The following is a 14,510-nucleotide window of genomic DNA, read 5'->3' as shown; positions in this document are numbered from 1 at the left end:
CGGGTGCGCATCCCGATGTGCCGTTATGGCGTCACGCCTTTCGATTCGCTGAAATTTAAATTGCCGTGGGGAGGAAAAAGTCAACCTGTTATTAATGCACCAAAAAAGGGCATAAAATAAGGTGCCCCTTTTTCTTTTTTTTGTGATAAAAAGGGAGGGGAGAAGAAAACATTCGGGAGGAAGAACATCCGAAGAGAGAATAAGTTTAAACCTTCCTCATGGAGACGCAGCCCACGTTAGGGAAAACGTCAAATATGCCCATATTTCAGGTGTGCCGCCAAACATTCGTATAAATGGTGAGTTCACCACTTTTTCTACGCATCAGTTGTGTTAAGGTGTGACAAAAAAGAGTGTGCATTTTACGGGGAGGAAATTTTAAAAAGCATGCAGGCGAGATGCGAGTAGGGAGTGCTTAATGTCTGTCCAAAGGGGCACACGCAAATGCAAAAAATGACCGGATGGATGACAACCCCATGCAAATACAAAAAAAAAGGCAAAAAGGGCAACAAAAAAGAAACAATAAAAACTAAAGCGCGCACAGCTCCTTGTACTGGGAGATTATCTGGGACATCTGCTTTTCCCAGTAACTCATTTTACTTATCGACTTCATGGATACGTCAATCAAACTAATGCGGTAATATATTTTCTTACTTCCACGAGGGACGTAGGCATTTTCCACCACTTTTCGAAGTTGCCTGTTATCCTCTCTGCTGCATTTTTCTTTTTCCCTTCGGAGATGGGTACTCCTTAGTGGATATGCATAAGACGTGAACCTTTTCGTGGGGATATATTTTTTGTTCTTCTTTTTGGCACACAGTACGGTCGACGGGGTGGCATTCTCCTGATTTTCATTCGCTCCGTCCTCCCCCTGAATGGGGTTACCATCCTGTTGGTCTAAATCGTTCGCGAACGTCACGTTTGATATTCCGTGTGGTGGTCTCCTTCTTCCCCTTCGCTTCACAATTAACGGTTTGAATCGATTGTCTTCCAGCCGCTGCAGCACTTCTGCATCGTCGTACCTGTTGTCTTCCTTCGCGTAGATGTTAAAAATGGTGCTGTTATCACACAGGGTTCTACTTATTAAAAAGCGGCAAACGAAAAATATCATATTCTTGTAAATCTTCATGGCCTTCTTCGGGATGTCCCTCTTGCGGTTCACTACAATTGTGCTGCTGTTCAATTTGGACTTGAATGGTTCACTAGTTAGATAATTAAAGTGGTCCATGTTTATTAAGGTTTGGCTGCTTAACATGCGTCGAATTAACTTCTTCCTGTTTTGGTTTTTTTTCATGCTGGGCTTATACATGGGTTCGTATTTTTTACCGTACTGGCTCACATTGCGGTAGAGTCCATAGTACAGCTTGCGTGTACGATTTTTCATTTCGCTCTGGATATAAGACAATTTCGATTGGGAGAATTTGTTTACTATTCCTATGGCGTCGATGAGGAGTTCATTGCCGAGAAGGAAGTGTGTATTCTGTAGGTACGTGAAGGCGGCATGTTTGGGCGTGCCTCTTCGGTTATTCGCTTGGTTATTCGCCTGGTTATTCGCTTGCGTGTTTGTTTCTTCACTTCCCCTGTCAGCACTGCTTAAGACACACTGGGAGAGGCGCTTCACCCGCTTGACGTCAATAAAACGGGACAAGTGTCTATTCTGCTCAATATAGCTGTTGTTACTCTCCGGGGAGGTGAAGTTTTCCAGGCTTGCCTTGTAGTAAGCAAAGCTGGAAAAAATGTCTTCACTTTTTTTTAAAAAAAATAACCTTTCAAATATTTTGATCAAAAGTAGCATGCAGTGTACAATTTGAATTTGGCCAGCACTAAAACAGTGGAAGTAAAGGAGCTTATAAAATAGAAACTTTTCCTTCTCTATGATGTTTATGAGCATGACTAGCCTTTCCTTTTTTCCCTTCGTTTGGGCAATGTAACTGTTTTTGCTCAATTCATTCTTGCGGAAGAGGAGGTAGTTTATCAGGTTGCCATTCCCACTTTTGCGCCCCGTAAAATGGGAGATGTTCCCTATTTCAAAGTTGAATTCACATGTTGTTGCGTAATTCCAAAGTGCCTTTTTCACTCTTCCCCGCATATGAGCAATTGTTTTGTTGACCCGCTCTTCATACCCTTTTTCCGTGTAGATAACTTTCATCTGGTTGAGTAATCCTGCTAGGACGTACTGGCACTGCTGGAAGTACAACTTCACTGAAAGGTTAAACTGGTTGGTAATGAACCAGTTGTAGTAATAATTCGTTTTAACCTTCCTATCGTAAAGGTAGACAAAGTCGCTCTTCACTCTATGAAGGAAATTTTCATCAACCTTGCTGTATATTTCGTTCCACGTTTTTTTCTGTACACCCAATTTTTCCATAAGCATGGTAAGGTACTCATCCTGCAATTTGCTAAATATACTGGCGTAGTTGTTACTCATTTCGTTGTACAGACCCTTCAGCTGGGTGAAGCTCCCCTTCAATAATTTTTTCCATTTCGTCTTGTCCGTTTGTGCTTCCTTGAGGAAGAGGAGTAACTCCCTTTTTAGCTCCTTCAGGGGGGACTTCTTCCTATCACATGACAGGATAAAGGCGGTGATGCCACAGTTCCCACGGGGGCCCGCATTATTAGAGGAGTATCCTCCCCCATATTCCTCACGCTCCGCCAAATTGACGTTCCAAAGAGGGTTGTCCTTCCTTTTAATTGGTAGGAAAGTATTTTCATCGAAGTACGTTGGGGCTATTACGGCACATCGTTCGCAAATAATATGCGCCACATTCTTCAGCAGGGTGATCAAATGGAGGTAGTAAATATCCTTATAAGTATCGACGATGGAGACCAACTTTTTGAGGCACATGGAGTAGTCCCCCTTCTTCAGACTGAATAGGGCCTTTCGCACTTCCTGGCATGTGCATGGAATGACGTACTTGAAGAAAAAACTGTTGCTGAATATGTAATTTCGGTAGGCGTAGTTGGTGTAGAGGTGACCCGAATATGAGCGGCATCTTTTGTGGGGCCATTTCGAGGATGGCCACAAATCATGGATGCACCTCGCAAGCAAACCGACCCTTCCCCCTTCCAAAATGGCGTCTGAACCAACCCTATGGCAGTAGTCCAAAATGTTGTACCTACTGGCGTACTTCCACGACATTTGCATTTGTACCTTGTTCAACTGGCTTAGGTAATCCTTCATGGGGGCCTCTCCTTCGGGGGAAGAACCTTCCGTGTGTTCCACCTGTTTTTCCGTGTCTCCACAAGGTAGGACACTCCCGCTTACCGCTTGATTTTTCAGGTGGGCAAAGTAGAGCTTCCCCAGGGGGTCCTTCCCCCCATTGAACGGACCAAGAGGGTCATTATAAAACAAATATCTGAAATGGTCCAATGAATGCAGAGCCGTGTCTACTCTCCTCTTACCATTCACATAGAGGTTTAAATTATTACCATTAGATAGGAAGGCCAAATTTAAATTCCTAAATATCTCCCAATAATTCAGTCGGAAAAAATTGCTTGGCACGAAGAGGGACAAATGTTTGTTGTGGTTGTTCCTCTGCTTAATTAACTGTTGTATGTTGTATCGATCGAGCATGTCACTGTAGTCCTGCATTCCGCACTTCAACTTTAGTTCGACACTTATGTACTGGTCAGAGAAATTGTTCTTATGGTTCAGTTCACTGGCGTCTCCAATTGGGGCACCGTCTGGAAGGCCCAACTGTGACGACTCCTCCGTTTTTGCATGACCACCATTTGGAAGCAAAAAGGACGGAATGGCAAATAAATCCTCCTCCACATAGCCAATGTGATTTTTCCTGGACTTTTTCCGATAAATAAAATTATGCGAATCGTACATTGCCTTAAATATGACCTTCCCGTTGGAGGTCATTTTTTTTTTCTTCCTTTTCAATCGTTCAAAATGCTTTAACCGTTTTATGTATATTTCAAAACATTGCAACACCTGTGGGAAAATATCCTTATAATTATTTTTCTTCAGATAAGAAATGACGTGTTTTTTGACTTGTTGCAATTTCTTCTCATCCGTTGCTTGATTAATAAATTCCTTCATGTCTCTCCAAATGTCTTCCACAATGTGGTCTGAGTTCTCCCTCAAGTAGGCAACAAATTTCTTATAATTTTTTAGTAAGTATTTTCTGATTTTTTCTATTCCATCGAATAGGAGGTAGTTGGTTCTGCTGAAAACTCTACTGGCCAAGGTGTTGCCACGTGTGTACCACTCCAGGGAGTACCTCACAAAGTCGCTAAATTGAGAATCGAAGACAACAAAATTGTTATGAACAAGCAAGCTGTCTTCAAAGATCTTCATTTCCCTGTAGCACATTTTATTTAGCCAATAATACTGCAAAGTTATATTCACATTTTTCACTTCACTTTCCTTCACCACTTTGATCACTGAGTTTTTTAGAAATACGTAGCTGTAGAAGTGGATGTACCTCAGGATGTGGAAGTACGCGTCTGGCGAGAGGGACGACCCACTAGCAGGTGTCCTCCCTAACTTGGTTACCCCCCCGTTGTCGTTAAAAGGAGTTTTGCTCTTCATTCCATTTGTCTGCTTCAGCACTATCATTTTGTTTCCCTCCCCAACGATATCCAGCGTTCCCTCCATTGTGCGTCACTCAGTTCGTTCTATCGGTAAGCATAAAACTGGAAACAGGGACCCGTAAAGGGCGTTTTTATCACCTCTAGCGGGGGTAATGCAGCAAATGATGCGCTTCCACTGAATCTACTTCACAACCTATGTGTGTGCCTACATATATATGTGTATTCACACACAGGGAGGACGGAACTAATGTAACCCACCAGTTACACCGCGAAGGAGTAATCAGGTCAGTCTCCCCTTTGGCCCCCCTTTATTGATGCTCTTCCGAGATTATGTGCTTCGTCCGGTCAGCTAAACAAGAGCATCCCTTGGCTTCCCTCTCCCACGTTGCGTTATTTTACCCGTTGGGTGTTCTTCTCACAGGGGAGAGCGCCCGCTCGACTGGAAAAATCAGTTCCTCGTTTATTGACGGGTCCAGTGCAATTCTGGACGGATATATATTTGCTAACACTGGGTGTAAGTGACAGTAGTACATGCACGTGTGGGCAATCCAGGCATGCGTCGCTTTCAACTAACTACGCACACTGCAAAGAAGGCAACACTACCAAGGCAGCCTCTTCACCTTGCACATTGGGTGCGTTTCTGTTTGTTCTCCTCTGTTAAGATGCCCCCTGGTGAAAACACTTATTATGTGTTCACTTATGAAGACGATTATGTGTACGTCCACGCGCACAGGTGCCCCTGCGCATGGCTAGAAAACGCGCAGGTTCCCTCACACACTATTAAAGTATTCAATGCATTAGTCAAACGAAAAAGAATCGATAATTTAGAATAAAAAGTTTCCTCTCTGTGAAGGTAAACTCTTCATCCGCGAATCATTAAAAGGGACAACCACAGGTGGCAAGAGAAGAACGCACTTGCCCGTTCTGAATAAAAAAGGTGGCTCTCCTCGCGCAGCGCTTTTAAAATTGCATATACTGCTTAGCCGTTGGAGGAGAGGCGCAAAAAAGAGTAACAGAACGGAGCACTTACTAAAAAAAAAAAATTCAAAAAAATCAAGTGTGACCGCTTTAGGGTAGCTATCTTGCAACCATATATCAACAACTCACCATATATTTAAAACTCACTGATCAAAAAAAAAAAAAAAAAATTTGGAATAAGAATTTATGAATTGCTAATACTAATCAATAGTTTTCATTCTTTAGAGAAAACTTCGCAATTCTAAAATAAACAAATTTAGATGAATTTTTTTTTTATGTCCTTTTTGCCATGCTGCCTTTTCATCGTACTGAAAAAAAAAAAAAAAAAAAAAAATTAACATAACGTTAAATATAAGGCGTAGAACAGAACAACGCTAAAAAATATGGCGAAACGTAATGCCGACCTGAACGAAGGTTTGCCTCTGCCAAAGCTGCAACAGGTTTTTCTTTTCATGTTCGATCTAAACAAGTGTTCTATATTAAGTGCTGAAGAAGTTGGGCCGACAGAGGGATTCGTTCTCGGGGTACCCCCTCAGAATAAGCACTCGCTTTTCATGTTGAACCGTTTTGTTAGCTGCGCAGATATATGCGGATAAAACGTATCTACCTTAGATGTACAATTCCGTTGGAATAAGTTTTTTCTTTTTTTTTTTGTTCTTTTTGCGTCTCCACGCGGGCCGCAATTTCTACGGTACGGCGACACTGTTTAACGGGGTTCACAAAAAGCGCACATTCACATATAGGCAACTATGCATGCACGTGCTGCGTGGCCACTTCCCGCTGCTTCGACAGACGCAAAGCTTTGTTGCGTACGCATTCGGCAAGTCAAATGTAACGGTACGGAAGAGCGGAAAAAAAAAGGGGGGGGAGAAAAATGTTACGTCTGCTGTGCCTTTAACAGATAAAGTTGCATTCCACGGGGATGCAAAATGAACGCATTTGGAGGACATTATGCTGGCACAGCCATACAGCCAACACTACGCAGAAGTGCTAGCCAGGCTACGGTGCACTGCCAACTTTTGGACTAACTCAACTTTGCAGCAAAGATAAAAGCCCCAAAATAGGGATTTGGTAAAAAAAAAAAAAAAAAAAATTTCCTCTTACGATAAAATGGGGAATAAGTTCCCCTCCCCTGCCCCGATCCTTCAATGCTGCATCACTACTTTGCTCTTCGTCTGAGGTGAATTTTCTTCCTTCGAATCATCCCCATTGAGGCCTGTCACTGATCTCGCCATGGATGCTGTTGTTACCGTGCTGGATTCTTTCCCCCCCAAACTGTTGGACTCCATATTTGAACCCATGCTCATGTCGGGTCCGGAGTTCTTGCCTGAGTTTGTGCCTGAGTTTGTGCCTGAGTTAGATTCGCCCTGTTTAGTGGCACCGGGCGAAATCCCACTGGCAGATCCCCTCGGGGTAGAAGCAGCGACGTTCGTATTGGTCTGCATTTCCCCGCGAGCTTCAAACGAATTGCTTAAATTCCAACTAACGATCAGATCGATGAGGTCCTTCGAAACAACCTTAGAATTGCTACCGAAGACGCAGTTCTGTATGTTGAGGCAGAGCTTAGAAATTTGTCTGCCCGACAAACCAACGAGACGACTAGCTAAAACGTCTAAATACAGATCATCTATGGATGAGTCTACAACGATGTCGTACTTCTTCAAAGGGAAGACGTATTTATTAAAATAAAGAGAAAGCATTTTCCTAATTTCGTTAATTTTCGGAAAATCAAAAATGTACTGTTCATCCATTCGGTCTATAACAGCAGGGTCTAGGATCTCCCTACAGTTGGTAGCTAAAATGATACAGAATTTCTTCGATTCTGTTCCTGTGTGGTAGAGAAAAGTAGCTAATGCATTTCGAAGGCTCTCTGAAAAATGAGCCGATGATTCATTTCTCCCTCTTCTTAAAAACGCTTCAGCTTCATCAAAAAAAATCACACATTTTTTATTTTTCCTTCGTTTTATAAAGTCAAAAATTTTGTTCAGCTCTACAGAAGCATGAACACCTAAGGCACTCACATCACCTCCATTAATTATTATGTAGTCGAAATTGCTAAAATGGGAGAGAGTTTTGGCGAACAAAGTTTTTCCTGTCCCTGGTGGACCATGAAGTAATATGTTCTTTAGATAAAGGTCATACCTTTTCGAATTCGTTAAGCTGTTAATCGACCAACTTAGCTTCTCCTGTAGTTCTTCATTTAATACAATGTTGTTAAAAAAGTTGGTATCCTTTACGTTTCTTCTTTTTATAACTTTTTTCATCAAAAGGATGTTTTTTTTTAAGTTAAAAATGTCGAAAAATTTATTAATGTGCCATAGGGATGTTTCCCTTATAAGCTTTGGCTTCCCCAGTTTCGTCTCTGCGTAGGATCGTATCAGCCTTGTGGTGTGTTTCGTCGTGTAAATCCCCACAGAGGTGAGTGTAACTACCAGGACAAATCGGTATAACCTCTCCTTATCATTTAAAAATAAAAACATAGAATTATTAAACTGTTCAAAATATTTACTTATACTTTCCAATTTGGTTTTCCTTTCCTCATCTGCCTTCAATCTTAGCGTCTTCAAATGGATGTCCAGATTTTTTCTTTCTCTTTCTATGAGTCCTTTATTTTCTTCTTGTATTTTTGCTTTCATGTTTTCCCTTTCCATTAATTTTTCCTCCTTGATTTGTTTCATTTTTAAATTTAATAATTCGAGTTCGTTTCTTTTTCGAATATTTTCTTGTCTCAAATATTGCTCATGTTGGTTTTTTAGCCATTCCTCATTTTGCTTCTGTTGATCTAGTAGTTTCTTCTGATACGCTTCCGCTTCAAGTCTCGTTTTGTACTCGGCTGTGATTCGTTCCTGCTCCTGTTGGTAGTTGATTGTTTTCCTTTTCTCCTCATTTTCAATCCTCATTTTGTTACTAAGGTATTGCGCCTTCTGTAGTGATAACTCTTCCATTTGTTTTTCATACTCCTTCTGCTTAGTCAATTCCTGTAGCTTGATTAACTCGAATGCCTTCTTCGAGTTGGATGACTGGTCGAGCTCCTTAAGAGCCTTCGCTCCTCTTTCCAGTGCCGTGGGATCGAAATTCCCCGTGATGTGTTCACCCCCTTTGTCGTCCCCCCCGCTGTGCTTCATCCCACCCCCTCCTGGGGCCACCATCTTCTTCGAAATGTTCGGGAAGTTCATCCTGGAGTAGGCAGGGAAGTAGCCAGGCTAAGAAGTGGTGGCGTGGCGAAAAAACTACGCGTCCTCCTTAGTCAGACGTGGGGGTGTGGAATAGACACTTTTTACCACGGCGATGCTGGAGTTACGCTTCTTCAATATTTCCTACTAGTGCCTGCCTTTCCCCCTTAATGAATAACTGGTTCTCCCCAGTTGTGTTGTCTGAAGCTGAGTCACGGTCACGTGCGTCCCACATTCACGGGTGCATCTCCGGCGGGGGTTCGGATGTGACCGTGGCCCAGTTGGACTAAAATGACATACGTGTTGGCACGCCTTGCTCTCGCGCATACAGATTAATGTTCGTACACGCATACGTCGGTGTATGCATACGCATACCTGCGTCGCTATGCGTGGGGGGATGCTCTTTGCTTCTCTTCTACAAGACCCCTTTGGAACATAACTTTTTTTTTCTCTCCTCCTTTGTTACGACGTTCTACAAGGATGAACTCAACTCGGTCGGGAATTCCTCCCCAAATTATTTCACCACAAAATTGACCCTTCTCTAGAAGGCGTTGCAGAAAAGTGTGATCGGATCCTCAGGAGAGTCGCGAAAAACCTACGTATTGAGTTTCGCCGCTTATTTGCTCCTATGGTTGTTCGTTTTGTTTACTTTGCGCATTTTTCTCTTTTTTTTTTTTTTTTTGAGTGCCTCCTTTTGTGATCCTTTTGGTTACCCGAGTGGGGAATCACCGCAACGACGGTACCAACAAGAGAAAAAAAAACTTTTCCTATGAAGTGGTGTCAAGGCGGCACAGCGGTAAGTTGGCTACACTTGGAGAAGCATATTTTGGGAGAAGCACCTGTGCTAAATGCACCTCTACTAAATTTTAGCCCTCGGTTCGCCTCTTGGGGGGTAAGAAAAATAGTCATCATAGATGCAACAACGAAGAACCCTACCGGTCGACATTTTTTTCCTCGCACAGCTGGCCGCGAATTCCTTCGCTAGCCGTACCGCGTCGCCTACTCCTTCGACAATCCAGCAGAAATAGGTGACGCGCAACATGGGCACTACTATAGGAAATTTCCATTCGTTGTGTTATATAAGCATACATAAGCTTAACTGTATCGCCAACACAATGTTACCCCATTTTGGATATAATTCTGCTTGAACGGAGGGGGGGTTGCCGGCCTGGTGGGGTCTACGCCCCGTGGTGCATCTCTTAAGAGTAACTGCTGTACAACGGGAGAGTCAAAAAAAGTGCTACAAAAAAGTGGGACGCACAGGGTTTCACGCAGGTTGGATGTGGCCCGGTACTACCCCTGAGGTGTACCTGCCTTGGCGAGACTACACAACACGAGAAAGGAACAAATTTGTGTCTGCAAGAGACGGAACCACTGGACCCTTCCCCAAGCGGGGCGAAACAAATAAGCATTTCATTTAAAATTCTTTACGTAGGCGACACTGTGTACTGTAGCCCGTCTGGAAAATTATTTTTTTAAAAAATGGCAGTGAGAAAAACAACAGGGGGGGATGATGAACCAGAAGGGGGCCGAAGAATGAAGCCTCAAATGGGTCATCAAATGTGCCACAAAAAGGGCCACAAAGTGAAGGCACAAAGGGAAGGCACAAAACGAAACGCAAAACAAACGACGGAAAAAAACAAATATTAAATACACAAAGATAAGGCCTAAAGTAAAAAATTTAAAAAAAAAAAAAAAAAAAAAAAAAAACTAAAAATGGGGGTTGAGCTGTGGACAAGATGTACGTGCGGCCGGCTTGATATGCACACACGGGATAGTAGTTCACTTGTCTGCTTTTTCTGTAAAATTTTTTTTTTTTTTTCTCTCCTTTTAAGATCCTTTTTTCTGTCCTTTAATGAACGAAACATAACAATCCGAGGAGCAAGAAAACTACGGAGCTGAGGAAGGACACGGAGCTGCTTGACTTGCCTCCGTTTAAGTCTACAAAAGGGGAGAATAAAAAAAAAAAAAAAAAAAAATAGTCAGAGGGGAGGAGTCAATTATTTGTAAATGTTTCAATTAGAATTAGATCGTTCTCTCTAAAATGGGGCACTTCACAATCTGGGGTGAATTCCTAAAAGCGATTACTCTCCTTACCAACATCCACTTCTTCCGTTTCCACAATGACTGAGTTGTTGCCTATAAGAGGGGAGGGGGAAAAAGGTTGCGGCGAGATGTACAATGTCGTTCGAGGTTGTGCTGACTGTTCAGACTGTTCTGACTGTGCGCTAATTCCAGCACGAACTGGAGACGCAACCCTGTGAAGCGCCTGAACGAGGAGGCACTGCCACCCCGAGAGATTTAACATAAACACGGTGCACACTTTGCAGAGAAGCAGAGTTAACCCCTGCACGACGGGCAAAGTTTTACCTTCTCCTTTTTCCAGTTCGAGCATTTCGTTAGCCGTAAGTTTTTTGTCTGTGAACAGGGGGGAATAAAAGTTCCAGATGAGAAGGGAAAACATAGAAGGATGAAAGGAACAACTCATATTTTCCTCTGTTTTTTTCGTCCTTTCTTTCCCTCGTGGCACTTACCCAAGGCATCCGCGTCCGCGTCCACCGTGTGGTGCTTGCCATTTGTACTGCTTGTCGCAGAGGTATGCTTGTGTGGAGAGATGTACAATTCTCGCTTCTTATGTGGAACCATGTGTGCGTTGAAAATCATGTTGTTATCGTTCAGCAGGATGTTTTCATTGACTCCTTGGTCTAGCAGCTTGTCGTTTAATGAATTTGTGAGACCTTCACCTTCCTCGGTTCCTAGGTTTCCTCCCTCTTCGTACGAATCTGCAATGACCTCTTCGGTTAGTTCATCATTGAACAGATCTTCGTTGGACAGGTCGGTTTGCTTTTTGCTCGCCTCGCTGTTGCTCTTCGTAGCGGCGTTGGTTGTGTTGGTTGCTTTGGTCGAGGTGCCCGCGTTGACGTTCGAGGCGCTAGCCTTACCCACAGCGTTGGCTGCATTTTTCTTATTTTTCGAGTTACTCAAGGTCGTTTTAGCCTTTTTCGCATCTAACTTAGATGCACCCATATTTTCCTCCATGAACCCATTTAGTTCATCATCCGTAAAGGATTCTTTCTCGTCAAGGTCTTCGTCTTCAAGAAGGTTCAGCTTCTGCATGGACTGCTTCGCTGCCTTCTTGGATCCCTTCTTCACGGCCTCCTTTATAGTTTCATTGTCATTGATGATTTCGTCAAGATATCCCATGTCCTTTTGGATAAAGGAGTGCACATCGTTGGTGGTGGTTATCTCGTTCAGGTGGTAGTTGTCGAAGGCGTCTTCGTTGTCCTCCTTGGCATCTGTGGGAGAAAAAATGGTGAGGGGGTTAAGAAGTGACACGGAAATAGGAAGTTATTCAGAAACTATGGTTCATGTTTTTTATTTTTACGAGCTTTCTTTTTCTCAGTGGATGCGCTTCTTTCATGTATGTTGCCTGTGCTTACCCTGCTCATCGGCGTCCTCCTCGTAGTAATCACTATATGTCGTTCCGAGTTTTCCGCGCTCCAGGAAGCTATCCTGGTAGTAATCATCGAAGGTGTCATCACTCTCCTCGTCGTCATTATGGCTGTACGAGTCCTCTTCTAGAAAGCTTGCCTCATCGTCAAATTCATCGTTAAATTTATCCTCCGTGTCGTCCTTATCTAGATAGCTAGACACAAAGGTGCTGTGCTTTTCATCTTCTTCTTCTGTGTGTCCATTCACGTTCTTCTCTAAAAAGCTTTCCTTCTCTTTATTTTTTTTTTCAGTCACATTGTTTCCACTTTGGTCGTTTTCATTTGCGGCGTTTCCATTTTGGTCATTTCCAGTTGCGCCTTTTCCATTTTGGTTCTTTACATTTCCACTGCTCTGATCGTCCGATCCAACGTACTCATCCGGGTAGTCATCGTCAGTCATTTTACTTTGGTACTCCTCTTTGTAGTCCTTTCCATTGTCTTCGCTACTGTCCTCACTTTTGTCCTCATCGCCATCCTCTTTTTCTAGGAAGCTATCCCCATGGTCTTCCTCGAATTCATCATTCTCGTTATCACTTAGTTCGTCATACTCCTCCTGCTCGAGAAAGCTTTCTGCATCGTCGTCATAGAATTCGTCGTTCTCGTTGTCACTGGCGTCATCGTATTCGTCTTTTTCAAGGAAGCTATCTTCATGGTCTGCGGAAAATTCATCATTCTCTGTGTCATGATCATTATCGGTATCGCTAGCATCGTCATACTCATCCTTTTCCAGAAAGCTATCGGCGTTTTCGTCGTCAAACTGATCCTTGTCTTCATTATCATCCTCCTTATCGGTCATCTGGTCACTTCCATCTGTTTCGATAAAACTGTCCTCGTCTTCTCCATCATCGTAATTTGAAGAATCATCGTTTAGCTTTCGAGATAACCTATATGTTGACAACTGGCTAGCTGAGTTGGCGAACATCTTCACAGATTCACTACTTTTTAGGAGATACTGAAGCGGGTTCAGATAATTAGATGCGTTCAAAAGGGAGTCCAACTTTTTCACGTCAATTTTGGGATGGTGTGACTTGAAATAGGAACCAGCCGTTCCGGTGTTCCCTTGGAGGTCTGCCCCGCACAGGGAGTTCAAATTGTGCACCTCGTTTCCAGGACCGTACTTCACCTTATCTGCGGGGGGAGGAAGTGGGTAGGTGTACAAATAAGCGGATGCACAGAAATAGGCGGACGTACAGAAATAGGCAGGTGTGCAGAAATAAACAGATGTGAAGAGATGATCACATCTGATGCATGTCCCTCATTTTGTAGCTACCTTTAACGAACTGTGTGTTGACTCCATTTTTGAAATTCTCAATGTAGCTCGTGACGTTTTGTATAATAAGCAAAGACAGCAAAAGAAGATTCATGGTTCACTTGGGTGGGCAAGAAATAAAATGGCTTGGAAATAGCAGGGGGGCAAAGCAGGACTGTCAGAAACTGCAAGTGAGAATACAATGAAGGTACAATGAATTAACAGGAGATGAAAAAAAAAAAAAGACTACAGCATATATAGCAAACAAGTAAAACCAGCTGTACTTCCTCTCCTATCTGCGACTTTCCCCCCTTCGTTAACAAACTCAGCCGTGCATTAACAGATTAGGAGTAAAGACAATTCTGCCGCTTTACAAATGTGCCCTTTGAGGAAATACACAGACACGCTTCCGCTCGTGTCACCCCGATGAATTGTACACACACACACACACCTGTGCACATGCAGTTCCACATTCGCTTTTTAGTTAAGCGTCTAATTCCCCCATGAGCATGGGAGTGATTTGTTTTCCCAGAGGCGAACTCAGGTTGCTACAATATTTCTGCAGAATGTGCGCGGTGGAAATACAACTATGGCGACTGCTTCAGGAAAAAAAAAAAAAAAACAGCTAGCTTAATACTCGATCAAAGAGCAAATTGTGTAAAAATAGCTAAAACGAAAAAAATATGAACAAAAAAAAAAAAAAAAAAAAAAAAAAAATAGTAATAGAATGTTGTTCAGATTTACAGAACAGAATTATTCGCAGGGGAAGGAAAAAAAGAAAAAAGAAAAAAAAGAAAATTGAAATTGGCGTTTTTCCTTTATTCCGCGTTTCACAAAAATGTTAGCATTCCTTTGGTAACGAAAAAAAGAATTGTTTGTGCTACGCTGTGATGTGTTTTTTTGTGTTTTTTCAGTTTTGTCTTTTTCTATTTTGTTGCCGATTTCTTTCTGTCTTTGTCAATGGTTACACTGCACTGCGTCACGTGCGTTTGGACAGATTGTCACAACTTGGCATTATACACATATATATGTTTTTTTCTTTTTTTTCCCACTTGTTTATGTTTCGTTTCGTTTTGCTCT

At 42.6% G+C, this 14,510-nt stretch overlaps 3 protein-coding genes across 3 annotated transcripts; all 3 read right to left on the bottom strand.

The window, feature by feature from the left end:
* Positions 1-526: 526 nt before the first annotated feature.
* On the bottom strand, positions 527-4,603 carry PCOAH_00000690 (Uncharacterized protein; the record flags this gene model as incomplete). The annotated part of the gene is made up of 1 exon (XM_020056886.1): positions 527-4,603. The coding sequence occupies one exon, from the start codon at positions 4,601-4,603 to the stop codon at positions 527-529; it is 4,077 nt and encodes a 1,358-aa protein (XP_019912398.1).
* A 2,059-nt stretch (positions 4,604-6,662) lies between these two features.
* PCOAH_00000680 (Putative 26s proteosome regulatory subunit) lies at positions 6,663-8,693 on the bottom strand (the record flags this gene model as incomplete). Its single annotated transcript, XM_020056885.1, has 1 exon — positions 6,663-8,693. One exon carries the CDS (start codon positions 8,691-8,693, stop codon positions 6,663-6,665), a length of 2,031 nt encoding a protein of 676 aa, XP_019912590.1.
* A 1,849-nt stretch (positions 8,694-10,542) lies between these two features.
* PCOAH_00000670 (Rhoptry associated membrane antigen) lies at positions 10,543-13,545 on the bottom strand (the record flags this gene model as incomplete). The annotated part of the gene is made up of 6 exons (XM_020056884.1): positions 10,543-10,631; positions 10,788-10,829; positions 11,061-11,108; positions 11,225-11,986; positions 12,131-13,309; positions 13,452-13,545. 6 exons carry the CDS (start codon positions 13,543-13,545, stop codon positions 10,543-10,545), a joined length of 2,214 nt encoding a protein of 737 aa, XP_019912444.1.
* Between the last annotated feature and the right edge of the window lie 965 nt (positions 13,546-14,510).

The sequence above is a fragment of the Plasmodium coatneyi genome, chromosome 1, assembly GCF_001680005.1.
Source record: "Plasmodium coatneyi strain Hackeri chromosome 1, complete sequence".
In the NCBI taxonomy this organism is placed as follows: domain Eukaryota; phylum Apicomplexa; class Aconoidasida; order Haemosporida; family Plasmodiidae; genus Plasmodium; species Plasmodium coatneyi.
Note: the sequence above shows the minus strand (reverse complement) of the source record. Positions and strands in the feature narration are given on the sequence as shown.